Genomic DNA, 14,626 nt, shown 5'->3' on the forward strand with positions numbered 1-14,626 from the left:
AAATATATGAGAAGTAGATAGTGTTCAATCATACAAAGAACCTTACGCTGTATTATTTATCAGAATGTCGACATTCATTACAGATATTTCTAATATATGGTACATATTTAATACATCACAGTCTATACGTGTTTCCACTATCTTGTACCAGAGAGAAATCTCAGCGCTAAGTTTAATCTCTAATTCCTCCAAAAGGGAGGGCTTGAGAGGTGTCATTTTCACATCCGAAGATGGCACAATATTAACCCATAGTGCCTCACTTCACTGAACTTCCTCAGAGGGACATGCCATGACATGACCTACTCCTGGCCAGCTTGGCAGACTCCCCCTCAGGGGAAAAAGCTCAAAGTGGCTTGTCTTCTTTCCTATGGTAATTTCTTCCTTCAGTTAAGACTCTTAACTGAAAACAGAGGGAAAGAAAAGGAGTGCGTGATTGAGAGAGGGAGAGAGGAAATTGATGGAGAGAGGCTCACCAAAGATAGGAGGGGCGACAAGCTGTTTCTGGGACTGGAACCACCAATCCTCTGCATAGAACTTGAGGAGACAAAGGGGATTTAGAAGGGTGCCCATAGGTTCCCTCAAGGCTTTTTACAATGCCCGCGTGGAGAAGAGGCCTGAGCAGAAAGGGTCCCCTTCTGATTCTAGACTTCTAGAACACAATCCTCTGATGTGGAAATTAGTAGAAGTGTAGATATTTCTAGAAAGACAGACAAACCAGAATTTCATGTTGGAAAGGATGAGCCATATTCCTTATGACGACTAGGGTTGATACAAACCTAATGAGGCAGGTTGGCCTCCCAGCGGATGATTTGCAGACATAAATCATACCTAGTCATTTTAAAGCACATTATCACTTACAAAGTTGTTTCATATATATCTACCCCCCATTTAATATGACCTGGCTGTGTGAGAGAGAAAGGTTGAGTAATTTGCCTGGAGTCACAGAGCTAATCAGTGGCAGAATCTATGCCTTCTTCGTCATTCTCTACTTGCTCATAGGGAAATCAAAAGAGAGAAATTTATTTTAGCAATTGTCTAAGGACCACATGAAGCCTATAACCAGAAATGACTGAGTAAGAAGGGGTATTACCTCAAGCTACCAAAATGGTAGGGGTCAAAGTAGAAAAAAAAAATTTTTTTTAACAGAATGTCCTATTGGGTAAGATGTGCAATACAGCAGAACTGGTACAAATTTCTAGACAATATCCCTGGGCATTCCAGTCAGCAGACAGATAGGAGGAAACAAAGGAATAAGGTAAATATGGATGGACCAGGAGTTTCAAAACAAAACTATTCAAGGGTAAGTAAAAGACAGATGTGAGGTCTAAACAGCATGCACAGAGCGTGGAGATTCGGCAAGATTACATAATGAAGTCAAGAAAGTGTAAAGGCAAACACTAGCACAGCCAAGTTGAAGAATAAAAGGGCGATTGCACCAGAGATTAAGATAAATAAAATAATAAGGCATTGTTCCAGTACATAGGAAGAAAAGGTCAATGGAAAAATAAACGGGACCTCTGAGAGGCTGCTAGGGTAATTGACAGAAGAAGCAGACAAAGCTTTTCTAGTTTAAAAAAAAAAAAAAAAAGAGGGGGGAGGAGGCCTTGGTTTCCTCTAAGCTCCCCAAGGCTACTAGGAGGGAGAAGAAGCAGAGGCAGGGGCTTGGGGTCAGCAACCAGACAGGCCCACAGGGGCTGGTGAGAAGGTAGGGGGTGAGATACGTACTAGGGTGACCAGAACTTGAAGTATTGCACAGGGAGAAGCATACACCCTTCCCTGCCCCCAGCCATGTCACTGAGAAGATGCTCAGGATGCTGAGCTAAAGGTGACACAGAAATCTTTGGAGGTTAGAAGGGAGGGCATTAAGTCAGCAGAGGCCCAAGAAGGCACATGGGGACGCTGGGGCAAAAGTGTGGGGAGATAAGAAAAAGGAGGATGAAGAAGGGAGGAGAGAGAGCCAGAGAGAAGAGAGAGAAGAAGTGAAATTCACAAAATTTAAAGACCAAATATTAAGTCAGGAAATATTAAGTAGCCAGAAAAGAAAAGGAAGGGGCTGGGGACTGAGTTGTCCACTCCCTGGATCCTGAATGAGAGGCTTTGGACCAAGTGGAAGTAGGCATTTGGAGATCTAATTCTGGCCCTGGTCTTGTCACTTGCGCAGTTTTGTGACTTTATACACTACACTTCAGCCAAGGGTAGGATCTTGTGGCCTCTGAAGTCCGTCCCAGCAGATTTTCTTTGGTGCCATCTGTCTAAGGGCCACAAAAATGGACTCTGTGGAAGCAAGGAGCCCCTACAAATAAACCTCTGTTTCCAGGCCTTCTTAATAACCCCTCCCTCCAAATAACCATACCCAACATTTATTAAGTGCTTCCCTCGGTCTAGGCTGATCAAAGAGATAGACAGATAGATAATAGATGGATAATTTTTTTCACCTAAGCCTCACAACAGCAGGACAAGCTAAGGGTTAGTAAATTTATTTTTTCCCATTTTGCAAGTAAGAAAATTAAGTAACTTGCTCAAGTAGCTTCGGGGATTGAAACCCAGGTTCTGTGGTTCTAGATCCGCGCTCCTGTTTCCGCACAATTTTTAGCATCTCGGTTATGAAGCAGTCCCAGAGGCCAGCAGTGGATCCACAAAACAGCAGCCTCCGGGATCCGGGGAGCAGGTCTAAGAAGAGCCTGGCAGGTCCCACTAGCCGTCCCTGTGGCGGGTCTCTGGGTGCGCTCTGCAGCCTCAGAGCATCCCTGCGGTGCCTGCCAGCTGGAACCATTGCCACCTGGGGACAGAGCCTGAGCCCCGACCTGCCTAGGGAGGGCACAGTCTGTCACCAGGAAAGGGAGGTGTAAGATCGTGGAGGCTGGATTTGGGGTCACAAGCGTCAAGATGACCTTCCCTTACCGCGAGAGAAACCTGGACCAGGCCTCCAGTTAGTTATTCTATCAGGTTTATTCTATTAGAATAATAATGGAATTCTATTAAGAATTCTATTCTATTAAGCATCTAGAAAGGAATGGAGACCTGGGATAAAAGGAGGAAATTAAAACTTGGAAAAGTTTAGAAGCTACAGTAGAAGGCAGAAGATATAGTAGGAAAAATATATATATATATGGATTTGAAGCCAAGACTCACTGAGTTGCAATTCAGGTGTGACCTTGGTGACCACTCATACCTCTTTCAGCCTCACTTTCACCGCTTGCCTACCTGCTGAGAGAGGGAGAGGCTTGAGCACCCGCAGAGGGCTCCAGGGTCCTCACTTGCACCCATGCCTACCTCCTACGGATGCTAACACACTCTCTACCTCCCTCAGAAAACTTAACTCTTAGGGATGCTGTAAGGGTCCAATGATGCAATGCGTGAAAGAGCTCGGCATGAAGCCTGGCACGTAGGAATTGCTATTACTTTCTTGTTATTCTTCGCTTTATTAAAAGAGAGTAATGGGGAGAGGGAGTGTTCTCAGGATAAGACGGGTCAACGTTGGTAAAAAGTACTTAGTAAAGAAGGCTCCGTTTACAGGAATGCGGGCTGGAGGACTTTGCAAAGCCCCATGTTTGCTACAAGGTTAAACCGCGCAGGGAGAGAGAGGACGCCGCACGGGCCTTTCTGGAGCTCGAGCATGTCTTGGCTAAAAGAAGCAAGTTTCCCTTGGGAGAGCGAGGCCTCAGCTTCCTGCCGCAAAGATTGCAGCCAGTCTGGAGGCCTCCAGGCGCCGCGCCCTCCCGGGCTCGCCAGGCTGCCTGGGGGTGAGCGCCCCCCGACGCCGCAGGGCCGATGCGGCTGCACTAAGCAGAGAGGGTGGGCGCCTCGCCCGCGTCCAACTCGGCAGCTGCCGCAGAAGGGCGACGAGTCCGCCCTCCCGGGTGAGGGCCTCCGCGCCAAGTTTCACTGTTATCAAAGGGAAGACTTCAGACGAGAGAGTTCTTCTGTTTAATTTTCGACTAATACGTTCGCAAGGCTTTTTAATTGCTTGCAAATGCATTTTCTCTGTACGATTACGGAATCCGTGTTGCCTGTCGGCTGCATGGCTAAGGCAGAATACAGATCCGCGTTAGGCTTTTAACATCCGGCCCAGAGGGCGGGTGGTAGGGTCCTGAAGGAGGAGATTTTACAAAAGGAAAAAAAAAGAAAAAGAAAGAAAGAAAGAAAGAAAAAAACAGGAAAGAAAGAAAAGAAGAAAACAGAGTTTAAAAAAATCGATGACAAACGACCCCTTAAACTGAAATGACTGGCGAGTTGGTCAGTTTCCCCTGAATATCCCACAGTTCTTTTTAAAAATGGTCTGTCGTTTCTTCTTTCAATCGAGGTAATATTTCTTCCAAATGTGGCCTTTCTGTTGTTGCAGGGGGGATGGGAATGGATCTATAGAATACCATGAGGAGGAAGAAGAGTTATCAAATTCTAAGTGGAAAGGCGAGAGAAGGGACTTTAGAAAGACTCCCAGAGACACAGCATCAACTCAGGCTAACAGAAGAAAGGCAAGTGATTCACTTGGGGGGGGGGGAATGGGAGGGGGTCTGACCCTGAGTGCCTGCGCATGCTACCCAGACTGCCATGACTTTTTCCCCAAATATCTTGGTCCTGTAACTGGGTCAAGTTTTAGACTCCTGGCTCCAGCCCAGAATTCTCCTAATATTTGCAGCACTCTTCTCTCTCCATTTTTTACCTAATCAGGGACACTGAATGAACCAGGAATGAGGATACTATGCAGTGGATCCAATATGTTTCCATTTCCATCACCTGAAGGATTGCCTGCACCCACAACAGTTACTACCAGGAGGTGTTAGAATCACACCAGATTAGGTCCCTGAATAAGAAAGTGTGTCAAGCTCATTCGCATCTTGAATGACTGTAAAACTTCAGCCCCTTGATGGAGGGCCCTGAGGGCTCTGTGTGTGGTTGGCTAAAGACTGTCGGGGTGGAAGCTCTCAGAAGGCAGAGGACTCACAAGAAGTGAGGGCAGGTAGAACCAGAACACCACTAAGGTAGAACACAGTGATCATTGGCTTTATCTTAATTCTCTGAAGGAACCTCTCTGCTCTTTCTGTGCATTCAAAAATAAGGACTGAAAGGAAAGGGGCTTGGAGGCTTGGAAGGGTTAGGAGAGGTACTGAGAAACAGCTCTACACCTCTGGTTGGCTTTGTGGAAAGAATACACTGGATCTTTAGTGTTCCACTGTCCCCCTATACAAGTACCTTCCAAAGCTAGGGTCTTTGTGATCATAAACATTGTCTCCTGTTGTGCAAGACTCATGTCTGGGTCAGGGGACTGCTTGCCCCATTGGAGCAGAACACACTAAATTTCATTTTTAGACAATGTACACACATACTCTCTTAAGGCCTAAGTTTAATGGATTCAGTCTCATCTCCACCTTCCTGTGAAAAGGAGGCAAGGAAGGAAAGAAATGAGGAATAACAGAGAGGAAGGAAGATACTTTGGTTGATTCATGTGTATATTCAAGGAAATATTTTTGGTTGAAAACGCCCAATAATTACAACCCTTAACCACTCAACCTCACTTAGCCTTACACAAGCAGTTTTGTAGGTTTAAGTCTGTTGGGGCAACAGGAAAGCAAAATCCATTTGGAGGAGCAAAGGAAATCCCAAGTAAGAGTAAGGAGGAGGAGGAGAAAAACAGGTTTACTAGGGATAGACATTCACTTGTTGCTAATTGTCCACCAACCTCAAATGCACAGTGGGTGCAGACCCTTTCAATGGATATGCTTGGGATTGGAGGAAAGCCTGGGTGACTGGTGTGGTACCAGCCTAGAAGCCCAGGAAGGGCCCTGAGCTTCCCACCCCCAGGGGCTGAACTGTAGGCAATAGTTCAGGAACTCTCTTCTCCAGCTCTGGATCTTAAACAAAGCAATCAGGATAGATAGAAAGATTTCTCTGTAGATCCCTGAAGTGACTGTGGTGGAACAGTCCCTCCTGGAGTGTGGAGCAGGGAATCAGAAGGCAGAACAGAAGCGCTGAGGAGACCTTCTCCAGCTTCTAGGATGCTGGGGTTGGCAGGGTTGATCTGTGCTTTTCTGAGCTCTCTTGAGTGGGCGGGAGCCCGCCCAGCCTCAGGCTTAGGCTGGGATGCTCACTACCCGTTTCCCGAGGGAGGGAGCCCCAGGCGATTGTCACTGTGTCTCCAACTCGGCGTGGCCAGTTAATTCAATTACGCCGCCCGCTGGAGAATGTGTGGCCAATCGCTCTCCCGGAAAGGGCCAAAGCATAGAAAGAGGAATTAGCTTTGTTGAAAAGCCCAGCCTTTAGGTCAAGCAGGATGGCACGTATTAATTGCTCAAGACTATTAATTGGATGGGAAGGGAAGACGGTGGGGGGGCCCGTCTGACAGAAACAAATCCCGCGCGCGCGCACATCACACACGCACAGACACCAAGCACAGCACACACCTGCCTCGATGAGTTTCTTTAGAAAAGGGGCGCGCCGAGCAACCCCAGAGCAGATGGAAGGGAGCTGCTGACCAGTATGTGCATATGGCGCGGATGATTTCCCCAACTTCTCTTTCAGGGACCAACAGCTTTTTTTTTTTTTTTTTTTTTTTTTAAGTTGGGATGAGGCGAGAGGGAGCAGTTGGCCAAATGGAGTTTCCCTACAGTTCAAATGCTGGTGTGGGAAGCTGGGGAACTGGGGTAGGAGGAGAGTGTTTCAAAGGAGGTGAGGACAAAGTAGACCAAGTTAAAAGAGATGCACTTTATCCTCCCTGCTCCTTTAAATACAAGTTTGTCAGTTTTTTTTCCTCATCCTGCGTAATCCTTAGTTTCCTCTAATACCAAGGGGGGGGGCGGGGGAAGGCTGGCCAAGGGTGGGCGGGGGACAAGAAGCACAGTTAATGAATCCTTAGATATCTTTTGTCTTGGTACCTAGAAATCACTTGGGAAAACCGGGTGGGGGTACATCTGCCAGTTCTTTGGTGATGTCCCAAAGGATTCAGAGGGCCGCGACAACTGAGAGGTCTTTCTGTGGATGGACTCAGCTCGGGGCCAGAGCTCACGACCAGGAGTATCAGAAGTGTGGGGCTTTGGGGGAGGGAGGTGCTGTGTATGGATCTTCTCCCTAACAGGGACAAATACAGGTGCCAAACGCGCTGGGACAGCAGGCAGAGGAGGCAGCCACGACGTCCTGAGCCTCCTGGTTGTCCCCGAGGGAGAAGCTTTTGCGTCTGCAGCCTGGACCTAAGCCTGGGAAAGAGGTCCCTTCGCCTTCAGTGAAGACGTATCCGACAGCAGGGGGGTGGGGGGAGGGGTTTGGCGGCTCGGCTGAGAAGGGGCCGTCCTTTCCCTTTTGAGCTGGAACTTTATTGGGAAACCAGCAACAGCCACCAGGAAAAGCGGGTCTGGCCATTCCCCAGATAACCTTTGGGTTCTACACATTCTCCTGGGGGAAGGTTTGTACCTTGGCGGGATGGGGAGATTCCTGGGCTAAGTTATGGCAGCAGCCCCCCTCCCCCTCCCCACTGAGGCCTATTTTATCTGTGGATAGAATATAGAGGCCTCCCTCAGTTCCTGACAAACAAAAGATTCCACTGCAAGCATTTTGGGAGTCAGCCCCTCAGTGGCAATGGCCCTGGTCTTATCCCTCCCACTTAAAGATCAGCTTGGGCATTCTTCCTTTTCATCTCCATTGGGTCCTCAGTCTCCTGACTTCATTTAAACCAAAATATGGAATTTCAAGAAGTGGGAGGGGGGCACTTGCACACCTTGAAAAGGGGAGCAAGTGTTGGCAGGTGACCCTTGTACAGGACTGGAGCATTGTGGATCTCCATTTCAGACAGTGCATTTCAATTTTGTCGTGTGCCTTTGTCCATTTATATAAAGCAAAGAGCGCTGAGTGACAGCCCCAGTTAGCCTGCATGAGCAGATCCTAATAAACCCTCCCAAACTCCGACCTAAAAAAAAAAAAGAAAAAAAAAAAAGCCACATGCCTGTTTGCCTGCGGCTTATTATTAAGACACCTTCTCAGCTTAAATACTTAAAAGCGAACCAAATGAAATGGCAATTAAGACTAAATTACCCCTTCTATCTCTGAGATGAGTCTGTGGGGCCAGCCAGTTCTTAAGAAATAGGTGGAGTTGGCTGCAAACCTCAGTATTGCGGGCCTGTAGCCACAGCTACCCGCCCCAGGCGCCAGACCCCTTGGTGCGGGAAGCCGAGTCTGAACGAAGAAAAGCTCAAATACTGTTTGAAAGTTGAGAAATCCACTGAAGAGACAGAGATAGGTACACACTGCCTACTTCCTGCCCTCTCTTTGTAAAACATCACTTTCAAACATTTAGAAGGTTATTTGGGGGTAACGGCATTCAAATACCTGGTGCCACTGCTATAAGGTCCACACCCCCATGCCCATTCAGCCCAGTTTGCAAAAGGAAGAAGAAAAACACAAAAGAGGGGGAAAATGGGTTGGGTCGAGGAGTGGAAGACCACGTTTTTACCTAAATGAAGAATCTTGTCACAAGTCTTTATTCTCTGGTATTTTTCTTAAACATATTGCCAGTTACACCATTTCTTTATGATGGAAACTTGGGACTGTGCATCACAGTTATTTGTTTTAAAAGCTGCTGAAAGTATAAGCTACTGCTCGGCGTTGCCTTTCAAAAACGGGAAAAGAACCCAAATTCATGTAAATATGGAAAGAGGAGTATTGTTCCCACTTGGGCAAAGGCAGACACCCCAATCTGGGTGAAATGGATTTGGGTGTTTGTTGGAAAAAGCAGCTTTCAGCATCCAGGGAGTGGAACCAATAGGAATGAACATTTACTCGTGTAAAAGGAAGCTTTAATTAATATATATTTCTATCTCTAATATACACACATTGGGGCTAGATCTTTATCTTCACAATAAAATGTGTGCAAATGCTCTCTGCAGAGATGAGTCCCCACCTCAGTTGGTATAGAAAAGCATGATAAAGGTTGGAAAAAATGGATAAAAATGTTGAAAGAACCTCCAGTTCCTTATTAGGCGAAGATACAATATTTATTCCTTGTCTCCTGGGATAAATCTCTTCTGCCTATTGTCCTCCCAGTTCTCAGTGCTGATGCTTAATTTTCAAAACTTCTATATTACCAAGGGACCTACGACATCAGCCAAAGAAATACTCAGCAAGTACAAAATCTGTTCCAGGGAGCTGCTTTTGTGCAGAGGGAAAATTTTGTTCCTACAGGTTTTTAAGTGGGTACGAAGCAAGGAGCTATCTGATCCGGGCAAAGCCATTACAATTTAGATCTCTATCTATAGAACATTTTTTCCCTTAAAAAAAATTGGAAAATACAAGAAGTTTGGATTTTTTTCCCGATTCTTTTTTTGGAGGGGGAAATTGCATCGTAAGCTTTCGGAGAAACCCAACATGTCAACTACCTTTCCGGGACTAGTCCACGATGCTGAGGTATTATTACTTTTTTTTTTTTTTTTTTGAGCGCGCGTGTGTGTGGCGGCGGTGGCGGCGGCGGTGGCAGCTTTCCCTGCCTCTAATCTATATTGGACCGTTACGTTTAATTATAATCTGGCTTTCGGGGGAAGTTAAGGAAGGAAAGGGGAGAAAGTTCGTTATGACATCTGTCGCCAGGAAGGGCAACTCTCCGCCACGTTAAGAAACATTTGCCATAATGAGGGGGAAAACATAATCCTAATAATAAAGAAAGGGAGGAGGGGATGAGGAGAAAGATATAGAGACGGAAAAAGATACTCAGAAAGGCAAAGTAAAGAGATTGATGGAGGGGGGAGGCGGTAGGTGGACAAGGGGGTGGGGAACACGCACTCCTTTTGGAATGGGCTTATTCTAAGAAAGTGAAGCAGAAGGGGGGGGGGGTCGGATTCCTTGCCCCGAATGGTTAAGAAATGAGCAAACTGGATGATTTGCACAGACAGGATTTTTTAAAATATGTGGATAATGATTTTGAGCAGCTCTGGTGGAACAGCCCAGCGTGGACAGCCGCGGCACCTCGGTGTTGGGTGCGGGTTAGAGTGTGGAGGCGCTGCGCGCGTGGACTCTCTGGTTCTGCTTCCCGCAGCCCGGGAGGCAGTGGCAAACCTGGCTCCCGGCGCCCAGCTCCCAGCGCAAGTTGGGCAGGGGCTCTGTGTGTGCGTGTGTGTGTGTGTGCGCGCGCGTGTGTATGTGTGTGTGTGTGTGTGTCACCCGCACCTATATAGGGTGGGGGATTTTTTTCCGCGCTCTCGACTGTGAGGACGAGGCCGCCCACCCCCAGTCCGCCTGCTCGCAGAGGCTCCCGGGCAGAGGCGCAGAGCCCGGCTGCGGCTCGGCCCGAGCCGTGCGCGCTCGCGCCCTTTGGAGAGCCAGAGAAAGCTCCTGGCTCCGGGAGAGCCGCGCCTCGGTTGCAAAATGACAAACCTCAAGTTTTTCTGCTCTCCCTTTTCCCCCTCTTCCTTCCAGATACGTCACGACGGATCAAACAGCTACCGTTTGATGCAGCTTGGCTGTCTGGAGTCCGTAGCCAATTCCACTGTCGCCTATTCCTCCTCCTCCCCTTTAACTTACTCCACCACCGGCACCGAGTTTGCGTCCCCCTACTTCTCCACTAACCACCAGTACACCCCGCTCCACCACCAGTCTTTCCATTACGAGTTTCAGCACAGCCACCCGGCCGTCACTCCCGACGCCTACTCTCTGAACTCGCTCCACCACTCGCAACAGTACTACCAGCAGATCCACCACGGGGAGCCCACCGACTTTATTAACCTGCACAATGCGCGGGCGCTCAAGTCGTCCTGCCTGGACGAGCAGAGGCGGGAGCTGGGCTGCCTCGATGCCTACCGCCGCCACGACCTGTCCCTCATGAGCCATGGCTCTCAGTATGGAATGCACCCAGATCAAAGACTCCTGCCAGGGCCCAGCCTGGGGCTGGCCGCCGCGGGAGCCGACGACTTGCAGGTAAATAAGCAGGCAGCGAATTTGTCTGCGCCCTCCCCCCTTCGCCCTCCCCCTCCCGCGCCGCTGATACACCGACAGTTCTTTCCCTCTCTCTCTCTCTCTCTCTCTCTCCCTCTGTCTCTCTCTCTCCCTACACATACACACACACACACACTCACACACACACACACACAACCACTTATGGAAAGTTATCAAAACAATTAGAGGAGGCGTGTGCCTTTCTGTCCCTCTCATTGGATCAGGCGTTTCACCTGGACGCTCGGGGGTCCGGCTAGCTGCGGGGTCCCGACTTTCAGTCGGTCTGCACTGAGGTCTTTTGTGAATCCACTTGTCTGTCCCAGAGGGGCTGGGGAGGGGGAGATCAAGGAGGCTGGGGTCGAGCCAACTGGACTAAGAGTAAGACTCGATAAGTTGATGACCAATCGCACCCTCGGTCTCGGCGCTTTGCTGGGTCTATCCGCATGTTCCAGGCGTTTGTCCCAGATTCAGCTGATGGGGCGCTTACTGTGAATTGGGAGGCTGATTTGTTCTCAGAACATTTGAGGGACCGTGAGCTCTAGCAAAAGTTTCACTAAATGTCCTAGATTGCTGTGGAAAGTAAAGAATTGCTAATGAAAGCCTCCAAAATGTACCCCAGTGGAAGGCTCTTCACAATGCACTTGACCAGCGTGAGGCTGAGCCTAATTCCTGTTGCCTAAGGAGCGCCCAATCTAGTCACCCAGCTGAATGATTCACAACTTTTTTTTTTTTCTCACCAAGTCATTAACTTTTATATAAGCTGCAACTCCTTAAAAAGAAAGAAATGAAAAAATAAAGGAAGAGAGAGAGAGGGAGAGAAAAGAAATGGGAAAGGAGGAAGAAAGGAGAAAATGTAGGCAGGGATAGATGGGGGAAAGAAAGAAAGGGGAAAAAGAAGGAAGGAAGGAAGGACAGAGGGGAGGAAGGGAAGGAGGAAAGAACTCAGATACGGTGAAGACCATTGCTCAATCAGATGATCGCTCCTACTTTCTCTCAATGTATTTTTGCATATTGTTTGCCAACAATAGAATTTATAATTATGCAGACATACTGTCACAGGCACATTTCAAACAAATAAGTCCACGAATGTCCCAAGCAGAACCCAGAAGACCAATGTGTGGCTTCTTTAGGCTGAAAGACACAAAGCTGGCCACCTTCTCCAAGGTCCCCCCAAACGAAAGAGGAGACACTCAAAGAGCACAAGTTGGAGACATGAGAGACCCCTTGTTGCGCACAGAAAATCTTTTCCCCTCATTTACCTCTGAGCAAGGGATTATTTTTAAATTAAAGTGAAAGCCCTTACAGTCCCAACAAAGAGCCATAGCCACGAGATCGGCACACAAGAAAAAAGATTTGGCTCCATAAACCTTGACTTTCTACATTTATATTCACGAAATAATTTTATACGCTCAGGGTACTTTTACATTTTTCACAAGGATCCCCTTATGTCTCCAGAAGAAAAAAAAACCTGCCATTCAATGCTCAGCTCAACTAAAACCTATTTACTCCTTTTAATAGCCACGTCTGCTGCTGATTTTTTTGTATCTGTACAAATTTTTTTTCTGTGCTAGGCACAAAGCCGGGTATTTTTCAAAAGAGGGGATTAGAACATTTGCAAGCACCAGACAAAGAGCGAATCCCGTGCAAAAGAACACCGTAGTTTATCCAATTTTCGACTTAGTGCCATTCAACTGGTCATTTATGCAATGTCATCCGACCAATGTTTTACTTATGAGGGAGAAAAGTTTGTTAAGTGAAGAGACCAAGATTCATTTCTCCTAAGAAATAAACATCTTAACGGTGCGCCAGAGACTGGGAGGGAAAGCGGGTCACTCTCTTGGAGAGCTTCCGGGTCCCTACCGCCTGCATTTCGGATATTTTGAAACCTTTATTTTCCTCCTATATCTTTTTAAAAGATATTTTAAATTTCCCTTTTCTCATTTATTGCTCAGAGTGAGGGAATATTCATACTGAGGGAAGCACTCCAAGATACTGGAATAGAGGAGAATGGTATATGAAGTATTTATGCATCTATGTCGATAGGTGTGTACATACATTTTTGACATAGATATGGATATCTGAAGCAAGTTGTAAATCTGGCAAGTTATTCGCTTCCATTCCTCCTGGACTTAGTTGTCAGAATGACAAAGACAAAGAAAAAAAAAGTCATAGCTACTTTTTAAAAAGAGAAATGGGGAGGGGATGTGTGGGAGAAGGCCGTCTCTCTCCTTTTATTTCTTCCTTTTTAAAACATTCATCAGCATATGCCTCATTTCAAATGCAACAAATGTAAATATACTTTTCCCTGCACAGAATTTTAAGTGAAAGTCCAATGGTTTGGAGGGCGGTCTAAGTCTGCCTAACAGATGCAAACAGTCTTGTGGCTTCAGTTCCATCTTTGAGTCCCCTAAAAAGATTTGCTATGGCCAACAAAGGAAACTGTCACACCTTTTCCCATCACCGCTTTAATTTATGCTCAGTCTCCAAGTTTTTTTTTTCATATTGATTTGATAATCACTTTAAGGCAGAACATTTAAAATAAGAAAGAGCTTGTGAGTAGGTTGAAAAGGGGGGTCTTACAGGCCTGCCTCAATATGGTGAAAATGGGGAAGCGAAAGGGAGCCAGGGCTGTAAAGGTTGTTTTGTAAAGTGGGTTTTTATTATGCACCGACTCTCTCCGCATTTACTTAACTCTTCACGGGCTGTTGGGTAGGTTAACACCCTTCAAGGCCTCTTTCATGTCCAATACCTCGTTTGTTTGTAAAGGAAAATGAGCCTTTAACACATTTTGACTCAGGAAAAAAAAAAAAAAGACATAGAGAGAAATTTTGATTTTTCTAATCAAAAATCAACAGACCTTTTCCTCCTTCCCAGCTCAAATGATCCCTCAACCCATTAGGAACCTGAAGATCTACAGTGAGTGAAGCTGGAGGTGTTTCCTCTATAAGACACATTTTGGGTAGCATAAGATGCTCCTACATCTGGGGTAAAACAGAACCCTCATAAGATATCTTGAATCCTGCACTTGAAATAGCTCCTCTAAGCTCCCAAGAAACCACGGTGCCAGACTTGACACTTCTGGTGTAATTTGCTCCATACAGAAAGTGCCTGGAAACTGTCTATATATATGCTATGTGCCTTGATGGGGACTCAAAAGGCTTCTCATTCTCTTATGCCAAGATAAAAGGCACTCAGGATCTTTGAAGTATGATATTGTATGGTGCTGTAAAATGCATACCTTAAGATTTATACAACTTTTAGATTGTGGTTTTTCTGGCAATTTTTTTCCCTCAAAATTGTGTGTGCTGCCAAACTTGTTTCAGCTCAATGGTTGCTTTTAAATGTCTACTACGGGGTTATGGGAATATGGGGTTCAGGATTGGGGCAAATTGAAAGACTTAACTCATGTGGTCATACCTGTTAGTATCTATATGAGTGTTTTTATTTCTTTTTCTTTTATTAAGGGCTCTGTGGAAGCCCAGTGTGGGCTTGTTCTCAATGGCCAAGGTGGAGTGATAAGAAGAGGTGAGTAACAAATATGAAAATGAAACATTCTTTCATTTGGTACTTTGTTTTGAAGCAGTCTTTTAAAGATCAGATTCCCCCATCTGATGATAAAGAAAAAAATTACTCTTGGTAAGTTATTCTTGTCCTCCCCAAGCATATTCACATTAAAAAGCCTCCCTTCCTCTACTGAGGCTTGAACCCAGCCTGT

At 46.5% G+C, this 14,626-nt stretch overlaps 1 protein-coding gene across 1 annotated transcript in view; it reads left to right on the plus strand.

Annotated features, from left to right (window-relative positions):
- The first annotated feature begins 8,825 nt into the window (after positions 1 to 8,825).
- Positions 8,826 to 14,626, plus strand: part of TFAP2D (transcription factor AP-2 delta) — a 61,698-nt gene continuing 55,897 nt past the window's right edge. The window contains exons 1-3 of the mRNA XM_047796622.1: positions 8,826 to 9,390; positions 10,396 to 10,893; positions 14,376 to 14,436. Coding sequence (XP_047652578.1) covers positions 9,352 to 9,390; positions 10,396 to 10,893; positions 14,376 to 14,436 — 598 coding nt within the window. The 5' untranslated portion in view covers positions 8,826 to 9,351. The remainder of the gene's footprint in view (positions 9,391 to 10,395; positions 10,894 to 14,375; positions 14,437 to 14,626) is intronic.

The sequence above is a fragment of the Phacochoerus africanus genome, chromosome 9, assembly GCF_016906955.1.
Source record: "Phacochoerus africanus isolate WHEZ1 chromosome 9, ROS_Pafr_v1, whole genome shotgun sequence".
Classification (NCBI taxonomy): domain Eukaryota; kingdom Metazoa; phylum Chordata; class Mammalia; order Artiodactyla; family Suidae; genus Phacochoerus; species Phacochoerus africanus.